This window comes from Pangasianodon hypophthalmus, chromosome 17 (genome assembly GCF_027358585.1).
Source record: "Pangasianodon hypophthalmus isolate fPanHyp1 chromosome 17, fPanHyp1.pri, whole genome shotgun sequence".
NCBI classification, from domain to species: domain Eukaryota; kingdom Metazoa; phylum Chordata; class Actinopteri; order Siluriformes; family Pangasiidae; genus Pangasianodon; species Pangasianodon hypophthalmus.
The window spans coordinates 20,064,206-20,076,232 of NC_069726.1; the positions used below are offsets into that span (position 1 = coordinate 20,064,206).

Genomic DNA, 12,027 nt, shown 5'->3' on the forward strand with positions numbered 1-12,027 from the left:
TAAGCTCTAATGATTTACAATTTCTCTTACTTACTTACCAGAAGTAAAGAGAGAAGAAGGTCTTAAAATGTGCAGACGATAAATAACTAAAGCTTAGCATTTATTTTTCTCAATGTTTTTCCCACCCACTGGCCAGTTCTCCATAACAGATATCCACCAGGGAGAGTTTGATTTAATACATGCTTCCTCTAAGCCAAATACAAGTTTTGAACGGCTGCTCATGCTGCATTACAGGGCAGAGTAACACACTTGGAGGAAAGCGCTGTCTACCCTCTTCCACATACATGAAGCTCACAGATGCCCACGATTGGCCAGTGTCACTACGACTGACAGGTGAGAGAGGGAGTATGCCCCTCCCACCCAGAAAGCATGGCTAATTTTGCTCCCTTGGCTCCAGGCCAATGATCACTGTGGCATCATCAGGAATCGAATGGCAAACGCTTTTCTGTTTAATGTTAACTAATGTTAAGCATTTAATGGAGCATGCAAATGCTATCATGTGACTCATCCCCTTCTCTTGTGGTGCATCTGGAAATAAATAACGCATGATAACAAACTTGAAAAGGCTTCTTGGTGTATTGCATATTAACAAAGTGGTCACAATGATCACAGCTTCCAATATCAATCTGTATCACAAATGCTGTTAACATTGTGATTCACAAACAATATATTGATGATGCCGCTCATCTCACGTAATGTTCTCTCACAAAAAAAAAAACAAAAACACACTGCTATTTCTTCAACCATGTTGTAATGAAGGTGCCGGATCAGTAGGGACGAGAGGGGCAGAGTCAGAAACAGCCTACATGAATTCAGGAAGGGCAAAATGCAAAAAGTACACAAATCAAAGCTGACAAACCAGGACAAGCAAAATGGTGCAGTATCTTAAACATCAGTTGAGCTTTGTACAAGGAAATGGTGAGATTTTTTAAAGCAAAAAGAGAGTATAAATATACAAGCTAATTAGAACTTGATTTGAAAAAGATGTGAGAGATAATTGCTTGTTATATATGATAATTAAAATGCTATAATTTGAACAGGGGAGCTTTGAGTGGAGGCGGCAGAGAGTGAGGGCGATACATGATTGAAATGTGCTTAAAATTAACCTGTTTTTAAAAGGAATTCATTTGCAACCTGAACCTTAAACCAACCCGTTTATTCCTTTTCACACAAAAGTGATCCTGCGCTTTAACCCCTGACTTGCTGCATGAAATCCCTGTTGTATTTAGCGTGTTATTGCTTTTCAGTTCTTTAAGTGAGAGACATCATTCTTCCCATTTGGAGTGTGATAAACTGATTTTGGCTTCATACCTGTCACGAGTCACAAGCGTCGTGTAGTATTTATTTATGTTTATTCTTGTATAGGGTAGTAAATACAGCATGCACGTTTACATTGTTTAGCCCAGTGATATATTGCTCCTGTGCCCAATGACCGGTCAGAAAGTTTATCATTTTAATCAGTTGTTCCAGTTTGTTCCAGAAATTTAGCCAACGTGCTGTTTGGACTACGGGTCTGTACTCTATAACATAGCGTTAGTATTGCCATTTTCTTCGTATATTAATTTAATTGGCATATTGCAAACACAGCAGTAGTCAAATGGAATGGTTACTGCGTCTAGTGTCAAATTGGCCGAAATTGCTCGATCGTTATTGTGCTGTTCAGTAGCTTTTTATTGCATAAATCTGTAGAAGTTGTTTTGTAACTCGCACTATCACTATCATGCACCATTCTTGTTGACGTACAGAGTGACACCTTTTTTAAAATTGTTTGCTTCTGGTGCCACGCAGACATCCTTATTTTGCCCCTGCTCACTCAAGGTATTGCTTAACATAAAATACTGGATGTGCTCCATTCTTTCATCTTCATTATACCACAGCATTTTTGAATTCTCAAATCAGAAGCTTTTGATTAAATTTCAATTTTCATAGCAGCAGCTCTGACAGGAGTTCTGGCTATAACATGATTTTTAAAGTAATTTTTGTATTAATGCACTTGTTTTATCGTTGTTATCGTTTCTATAGTAACCGGTCATTTACTGGGACTTTTGCTGGGACTCAGACGCTCCACGTAACCTAAGCCTAATTCTAAATTAATTTTAATTACTAATTTTATTTTATTTTTATTTAACTAAGAAAAAAGGTATGTTTATGTAATATTTATGGAAGGAGTCTCCAGTGCAACAGTCAGGACAAAGGCTATTGTGCTTTTTGGGTTCCTCGGTAACATGACAACTGCGTTTTGTCTTATTAACTTTTTGTATTATTAAGAGAGAGAAAGAACGAGAGGCTGGTGAGAGAAAGACTGTTTATAGCTGCTATAACACAAATGATAACAGGAACTAACTTGTCTCACAGACATTCCATAACTATAAATGGTTAAAAAGCATGATGTGTGATTTGTTAATAAATTAAACATTATAGTCATTGGCAGATTACTGGTATAAGTGGTATAAGTGGAAAAACACACTTTGGGTTGTTCTGTTATAGGAAAATAATCCACTTTGTTATTGTAACAGAAACTCTGTTCTCCATCTGGCTGCATCACACCACCCTGGCGTAGCTATTTTTCCTACAAGAGCACACGCCCAAGCCAAGCAGTATGGGGTTTATACACAATAAAATGTTAGCTAGATAACCTAGCTACAGACTTTAATTAGAAAATAGCATAATTTACCTAACATTGTCTAGTAATATCAGATAGCTAATGCTATAGACATAATGTTAATGTTAGCTAAGCTAAATAGGTAGCTGGCTAACATTTGCTGTTTTACGTAGCTGACTAGCTGAAGTAATGTCGCTAAGCCAGGATATTGTTTAATTAAAACCAGTATTTTATGCTAAGCATTATGTCGAGGTGTAGAACTAAAAAGAAAAACGTGGTGATGTCACACGATCACATTTTAAGCTCTGCTCTTGTAGCTTTAGTAAGTGTTGCTTAGTAAGCAATACAATAACCTTTTAAACTCCTTGTTTTATTTTTACACAGTGTAATTATGGTATTGTTCTAGAAGCTTCTTGGGTCATACATCTCTGTAGTATGCCTGGAAGATAAAGGTGAGAAAGTTCAGCACAGAGGGACTAATTTGTGACTTTCTCCCACTAACCCTCAGTGTTTTAAGCCCTAACGCTCAGGTAGCAGCGAGCACTCGGATAAAGGCTGATGTCAGGATAAATCCCTAATATTTCATCATGGTGAATGCTATTGTCAGTATATTGTATTTTAACAGTGACAGCTGTTCTATTTGGGCAGAAATTTCACTTTAAGTGTTTTAAAAAAGGATTACATCTTGTACAGAGTTAGCTGACTAACAGCTAGCTAACTAACTGATGCTGGCTAATTACATATGCCACCTCCCAGGTTGTGTTTTGCTCTGTAGCTACATTCAAATGCGCTGCTCACTGTCTGCATACATTAGCTGGCTAAATTTAACTATGGGAATGGGAATTGTAGGTAATTTCTTGGGTTGTTAAGTGTTGGTTGGCTTCGAAAAGGTTCTTGAAACAGCACAATCAGTTGTTGTTGTTTTTTTTTCTCTGTGGTGTTAGCATTAATATGTATCTGTGAGTTACATGTGCAGTGCTTTTCGATTAGCACTGGCCATTGACCCACAAGCATCATGTAAGAATGTGTAGTATTTTGTTTATGTGAATTGCAGAGTAAACATATAAAGTGTACATGTACCATTTTATAAAATCAAATAAAGTTTGTCATACCACAGCGCAGTTGATTGCTTGAATCTGATTGGTCAGAAAGTATGCATTATATTTTATTTTTTTATTTTTTTTATAACAGCCCGACTCGGAAAGTAGTTCAAGCTGTAACATGAGTGATCGGTTAATATCACTGCGATAGTTCTAATAGGTTATTGTTTCTATAGCAACAGCTCACACACAGGGACTTGTACGACAGATGCTCCACATAATCTAAGACTAATAATAAAAAACAGATTAAAAAAAAAATGTGTTGTTTAAAAAAATTAAACATATAATCGTGGATGTGGTGACGTGTTTTGTTAGGAGACATTTATTTTACATTTATGGAAGGAGTCTCAGTTGTAAGGGTTTTGTAACAGTCAGGTGCTTAGCGAAGTTTAGGTTTTTCGGTAAAGAAAGAGAGAGAGAGTCTGGCAAAAGAATGACTGTTTGTCACAGCTATAACATATGTAATATGTAATATGTTCCATAGCATTAAATCTAACTATAAATCTGCTAAAATGCGTAATGATTTGTTCAGTAATAAATTAAACATTGTAATCATTGACAAATCACTGTGGCATAAGCAGAATAACACACAACAGATAATATAATGCACTTGGGAATAATGCACTTTGGAGTGTACCATCACTCCCCTCAGCATGCATTATTTTCATATAACAACGCGGTCTGTTGTGTGTTATTCCTTACTTAGTCCATGAGATATCACTCCTGTGTTTAGTGGCAAGTCAAGCTTTCAAAAAGTTAGCAATTTTAACCAACTATTATGGCTACTGCTGCTCCAGAGTGGCTAGACTTTGAAGTACAGCATAGTACATTGTTTGGATTTTGGGCCTGAACTGTACAATATAGCATGAATTATTGTTTTGTTTGTTTGTTTGTTTGTTTGTTTTTTAAATTAATTAGAATATTGTAAGCAACACTACATCTGGTGTAAAATGATCTGTCATTGTGGTCCATCAACTGCCAGATTATTTACTAGTTGTGTCAAATAATCTCATATATGTTAAGGCTGTATCTATTATATATATTATATATTTACTTGATCTAACATTAAATCTCCAAGTAAAAGATGATGTTGAATGTTGTGGAATATTGTACAACTAATTAATATATGCAAGAGCAGTTGAATTATTGTTGATTTTTCAGAAAATGTTGATTCATTTTTTATAGCAACAAGTCTGAAAGTAGTTCCTGCACTAAAGCAAATCACAGGTTTATATTAATGCGCTCATGCTAATACATTATCATTTATATAGTAACAGCTAACTCGTAGGAAGCTCCAAATAATCTAAGCATAATAATCCAATAAACAGATTATCTGTTATCTAACAAAGAACGTCATACAGTGTTTTACAGTTTTTTGTGAGTCGTTTATTTAACATTTAAGGAAGGAGTCTCCAGTGTCAGTACTTTGGAACAGTAAGTTTTCCGCCATGGGAAAGTCTTCAGAACAGAGGACTTTGTGCTTACCGGTTTTTCTGTAACATGATCACTTACTTGTTCTTGGATGTTCCACAACATTTAACATAACTGTAAATGGATTAAAAAAAGTATGACTTGTCATTCTTTAATAGAAAATCACTGAAATAGAAAAAAATGCTATTGCATAAAGAGAAATAAAACAATTCGGGACATGCTGTTATTGGAAAATAATCCACTTCAGGCCACATCACACCACCCCGTCACTGATTAGTTTCCTATAACAGCACATCCTGCGGGGGTTTATTTCTTACTTAGCACATGTCTAGTTGTTATCATTGTTTTTGCAGCGACCCTCTAGTAGACTGTTCTGGAAATTAAAATTTGATTGTTTGTGTTTACAGGAGAAGAACTTTACGAGACGTCCCCCTATGAGCCAATGCATTTCTCTGATGAATTCCGACTCGCTTCAATTATTTCAGGTACGAGAGATTATTTTTAATTAAAAATGGGTTCATTCTGAATATCCTCATGCCGTGTGTTTCCCTGTAAGGTTAGTGTCCTGGAGAGCAGCTTTTCAGTATCGCATTTATATTTGTGTCAAATAAAGCCTTAAGCTGTGTTTGTGTGTGTGTGTGCGCGCATGATTGAGCAGGCATCTTTTTTTAAACTTTTTGTTAAGCAGAGACTTATTTGCTCTTATTAAAACAGTAATAAAGGCTTTAAGATTTAGCAGCTTTATATTTGGCTGTGTAATAAATGGCATTGGATTACAATATTTTTAGCATTTGCTTATTTGTAAAACTTGATGACTCATTAGCAGATCTAATCTTGAGCTTGAAGGCAGAAATGATCCACAAAAACAAACCTAATGCCTTATATATTTAAATACTCATCATTTTCTTGGTTTAAGATGGAAGTTTTCATTAAAACTGCATTATATATCATCACTTTTTAACAGTGAGCTCATTGAAGTGTTATCTTTCTCTTGGAAATATTGTTAACTCATCATCAAGTCGGAATACGGTCACACGAATCCATCCAAGTGACAGAATCGTTTACACTGATTTACCCCTTTAAAGTTCAAGACTGATTACAGTAAAACTAATGCTACTAACTAATAATACAGTGAAACTGATAAACCTAGTGTAAATGTAAATCTGGATAGCTGATGGGTGACGGGATTTTGAGATGTTATTTTGAGAGGTCGAATGTCAGCCATCAGCTGCCACTGCAAAACCTGACGTCATGAGAAATCTGCCTGAATTCGAAATTCAAATTTTGCTTAATTTCGTACAAATTGAGTCATAAGAAAATGAAAGTTTTCAGAAAATGTTGATTAATTTTTTTATAGCAACAACTATAACTCATAGGAAGCTCCAAATAATCTAAGCATAATAAACCGATAAACAGATTATTTGTTATCTAACAAAGAACATCATACAATGTTGAAGTTTTTTGTGAGTCATTTATTTAACATTTAAGGAAGGAGTCTCCAGTGTCAGTGCTTTGGAACAGTAAGTTTTCCGCCATGGGAAAGTCTTCATGACAGAAGATACTTTTTGCGCTTTCTGTTTTCTCAGTAACATGATCATTTACTAGTTTTTGGATGTTCCACAACATTTAATGTAACTATAAATGAGTAGAAAAAAAAAATATGACATGTTGTTCTTTACGTAATAGAAAACATAACCACTGAAATAGAAAAATTGCCGTGGTGTAAGAGGAACAAAAAAACACTTCAGGACGTGCGGTTATTGGAAAATAATCCACTACAGGATACTAACAGTAACTCCACAGTAATTGTGTTCGCAACCTTAACATTTACCTTCATGAATTGAGTAGTAACAAATATTAACAAATTCACAAGTGTGAGATGATCTAGGTGGCCCTTGCCTGTTCCCGTCACTGCCAGCTGAGCATGTTGAGCTCTGATTGACTCTTCAGCTATGAAACAGTGCAGAAAAATTGAAATGAGCAAACAAACAGCACTCTCAAACACACCAATGTAGTAAGCTGTTTGTGCGTGCATTCTGCATCATAATCTTGTGTAAACTGGCATATAATCGATTTAAGCACTGTGCATACTGAAACACGCAACATGCTTCTCAATGTCATAAATATGCATTTGAGGTAGGCTAGTACAAAAAAGTGGGAAGTCTGTGGGGGGAAAAGTGGAGAAATTTACAGTGTGTCTAAATACATATACCATTCGATGAACTAAACTTGCACAATTAGCAACAGCCAGTTATTCATGCTATTTTTTCCTCAAGGTGTAAATCAGTGCTTTGCTTGTTTGCTCAGAGGTTTATACACACTGCTGCAAGGAGAGAGCTCCTTCTGAAATGTTGTTATTCACTCTCTCACTTACGACAAAAAAAAAATTCACAGCTTGGTGAAATAGCTATTCAGGAAAACTAATGCTCTTTTAGTGTTAATTGTCTGTTATGCTGCTTTACTTTAATGCAGATCTGGCAACCCTGGACATACGTCACAAACATGTGCATCAATTTGCTCAATTCTAACAAAGGCTTTTGTTCTGGCTTTGCTTTCTCATAAATTTGCAAAATAGAAGCTCAGTCATTATACTCAAGCTTGCTTTTGTCACGTCTCTTTTGGCTCCCAGAATTTCACACCATCACTTCCACAACAAACCCCATTTCCCAGAATCCATAGCCAGATAATGTACTACAGATGCACCACATGACTGGTCACAAGCACAGTTTATACTTGAGTTTACATGCATATGCAGAACTCACCTGAATACACTCACCTGAATACTTTGTGTACATCTGGGGGAATATAAGCGATATTCACTAGATGGCACAGCCGAGCCAAAACATCCCTGTTTGGTTGGTTTTCAACAGTTGAACTGTAAAATGTTTAGTGATTTCAGGCACAGCAATGTTAAAGTTTCTTTGTTTCGCTTAAAACATTCCACTGTTGTCATGATTGTTGTCATGAGCCGTGTCTCAAATCGAAAACTATGACCTTCCCCGTAAAATATTTACTAATCTAGAAAATCCAGAATACTGGTATGTAAAACAGATCACTAGGTAGGTTTGAAGGCTACATGAGAGGTTTTTAAAATTCTTAACTGTTTGTTTTATTACTCCTTGCCTGATTATCTCCATGTTTGTCTCAGTTGCCGATCGGCTGACCTTTTTCCAGCCTGACTTCAATATTGGATTTGCCCTTTTTGGTTCATTTGCTTACGGATGTTAATAAAGCTCTGCAGTTGCATCCAAAACTGTGCAAGAATCATGACAGCTTTCTGGAACTGCGAAGTTGATAAATGGGATTTGCTCCGCAGACATTTCATAAATTCAAACTGTAAATGTCTGACAGTACAGAACAGACTTTCTCTACAACGTGGCGAAGCCAGACAGGCCATTGCTTGAGTATGATTTTTTTTTTTTTTTTTTGGCTCATGTTGTGTGTACATGAAATCTTGAAAATGTAATTGTAGAATGCAGCCCTAAATAGGTCACATTACATGAGTCACTAACCAAGATTTGTCACTGTACATTTTAGTGCTTCTGAAGTGTGAAAAATCTGGACAATTAACTAAAATGTTCATGAGGTCAACCTGAATTAACAGCAGTAGGAGTGAAATTCTGTCTTCTTGTTTATTCCACAGTAATGTTCATAGACTTTAAAAAAAAAAAAACCATAAAGATTCTGTCTTATAAAAAAGTGAGTTTTTTTCCAGTAATCGAAAATATCAAGAAAAATGCATGAAGTTTAATCTTTTGTGTTAGTATAAAAGGCTGAAGGTGGCATAAAACATGCCACTTGAAGAGAACACACTGCTGTGCAAAGATAAATTCAGGTGTTTAAAAGGTTATAGAAACTTAAATGATGCAAATCTAACAGTAATTCGTGACAGGAATTATTACGTTTCGGATGTGAAGTCAGAATAGATGCTCTAAATAAAGTAACCAGAGTGGAAGTATCAGTTCAGTATCCATCAGGCATGTATCCTCTATTCAACAAAAGGTACTTGCTGATCAGATTTGTCTGAATAACAAATTACAATTACTTATATTCTTCTTGTCAGTTATTTTTATTGCAAGTCAAAATTAATTATTGCAAGTCAGCAAATATTTAAAAAAAAAAAGGTTTCGGAAGCTTCCGATAAAAGATATTGTCTTAATGAGGACACAGTTGACTTATAACTGGCCTTTCACCTGTGAAATATTAAAACAGTTGAACAAAAACCACCTCAATTGCACAGTCACTGAAGAGACTGTCAGTCTGAAGGAAAGAAGTGGAAATGAAGGCTGAGGAGCGTGCTAGAGAAGTTAAAGATAAAGTAATAGAAGTTCATAACTTAGGAATAAGGTGTAAAGTTATTTCTAAGACGTTGGACATCCAAGTAAGTACTGTTGTTGCTCAATAGAGAAGAAGTGGAATCTGCCTCACACCACCCAAGCGCTACCTAGACAAGGCCATCCCTCAAAAATCAGTGAACAAACTAGACAGAGACAGGAGAGGGAAGCCACAGTGAGGCCAGCAGTCACTCTGAAGGAGTTACAGATTACAGTGGCTGAGACTGGAGTGAAGGTGCACCAGAGAACCATTTCAGTAGCTGTGCATTATTGAGGACTGTAAGAAATAGTGTCTAGAAAGAAACTATTGCTCAAGAAGAGCCATATGAAACCATGAGAGTGGCCCAGTAAAGATGTAGGTTTTTTTTGGTGTGATGAGACCAAGATCGAGAATTTGTTTGAGACAAGATTCAAAGCACTATATGTGGCGCAAACCTAACGCAGGCCACACCAATTAACACCATCCCTAAAGTGAAATATGGTGGTGGCAGCATGATGGCCTAGGGATGCTTTTCATTCTCAGAAACTGGGCTTCTTGTCAGATTTGAAGGGAGAATGGATGGAGCAAAATACTAGGAGATATTATTATGAGAACCTGCTTCAGTCTGCTGAAACAAACTAAAGCTTGAGTGCTTAAAAAAGTGGGCAAGTCAAAGTCCAGATCTGAGTCCTACTGAGAATCTGTGGCACTGTTTGAAAATTGCAGCCAATAAACAACATCCAGCCAACCTGAATAACCTGGAGCAAATCTGCCAGGAAGAATAGGCAAAAATTACTCCCAAATAGTGTGCAAAGCTGGTAGGAACTTACCCCCAACAGACTTAAATTTGTTATTGCAACAAAAAGGTGGTTACACCAAGTACTAGTCTGAAGGGATCGAATACTTATGCAAGCAGCATCTTTTTTTTTTAAGATCTGCTGACAAATAATGAATTGTGGCTTTGAAAATTTACTTTAAGAACATGTTGGTTTGCTATAAAAATACTGGCTGGAACAGTCCTTATAACTGTCCTTTGTAATCCAGATGAATCTGATGACTTTTAAGGGGGTATAAGAATACTTTTGCAAGGACTGTATGTGAATAGACAGGCATTTCTACTGCAAGTCAAACTGAAATGCTCCATTGAACAGCAAACAGGAACATTAATTTTCATCTGGCTGAGAAAAAAGGATGACCTTTTCTCTTATCTGGTGGCAGAGAAGCAATGCACACACCATGCACGGTTCAGGTTTAGATAGGCACGTCCCAATAGTCAGTTACGCACACATAATATGGTGAAGACACACTCTTCAAAATATTATTATTACCCTCAGGTCCATAACCTGCTAGTCTCATCCCAAAGGCCATCAGTGTCTTGTGTCTTTGCACACTCTTCTGGCCACAAGCTTCAGAACCTGCACTGCAATCTGATCCTGTCATTGTTACATTCTAACCATTCTCCTGTTCACCAGTTCCAGGACACTCAACAATGAAGTTCATCTTCTTGATGAGTCAATCTTTCCTGACTTAACTCCAATGACCTAAGTGCTGACTTCACTTTGTTTTAATTGGTCTGCATTAGTCACTATTACAACCTCAATTCAATCAGACCACCAGAGGAGAACAAAATGAGTGCATATGAATCATAATTGCAGCACTGAGGAAAGGCTAGTGTGATTCAGAGTCCCAGTGGGGGCTTTTTTTATCCCTTGTGCTGTCACCTCTGAAAGTTGATTGCACAGTGGCATAGCAGAGAGCATCAAGTGACGAGACTTCACCTGGGATTTTCTGTGTGAAATACAGAGAGAGAGGGAGGGAGAGAGAGAGAGAGAAAGAGAGAGAGAGAAGGAATACCAATATAGGAAATAACATGTGCTGATGGAATGGAACAAAGCCCATCCTCAATCCTGCTGTCATGAAAAGCCATTTATTTTTTCCATTCCTTATGCGCCACGTCACATTTCTCATTATTTACACTACAAGAAAGGTAATCTGGATCCTGATATGAGAGCGACAATACTGCCGTCAGAGAATGACACACCACCTGTAACACACCACAGAGAAATATAGGGAGTTATAGCGGAGAAACATTTTTATCAGTAAACCAAAATGGCCATGAAACACTTACTTTATAGGTCATATGTGTGTGAAAAAGTGTTTTTAGTGATGCATAGGTTAAAGAACATGTTACTGTCTGCTCATATCATGGAGGGAATTTAATTCAATACTTGTCATTTATTCATATATTTAATAATTCAAGTCAATGCCGTCAGTGCAGTTTTTATTCATTTTCTATTATTCAAGAGAATGCTATTAAAAACTGATACAAATCTATATTTAAGCTGTTATTAGAATTCATCTGTATATAAGGCTGTATATGGCCAAAAGTGTGTGGACACCTGACCATCACACCCATATGTGGTTCTTCCCCAAACTGTTGCCACAAAATTGGAAGCAAACAATTGTATAGAATGTCTTTGAATGCTATAGCATTACAATTTCCCTTCACTGGAACTAAGAGGTCCAAACCTGTTCCAGCCCCTGTCTTCAAAGCGAGCTCCATGAAGACATGGTGTGTTA

The 12,027-nt window shown here is 36.7% G+C and overlaps 1 protein-coding gene across 1 annotated transcript in view; it reads left to right on the plus strand.

The window, feature by feature from the left end:
• gfra2b (GDNF family receptor alpha 2b) overlaps nucleotides 1-12,027 on the plus strand; it is an 89,709-nt gene that overhangs the window by 31,904 nt on the left and 45,778 nt on the right. Inside the window, exon 3 of the mRNA XM_026942865.3 lies at nucleotides 5,541-5,618. Coding sequence (XP_026798666.3) covers nucleotides 5,541-5,618 — 78 coding nt within the window. The remainder of the gene's footprint in view (nucleotides 1-5,540; nucleotides 5,619-12,027) is intronic.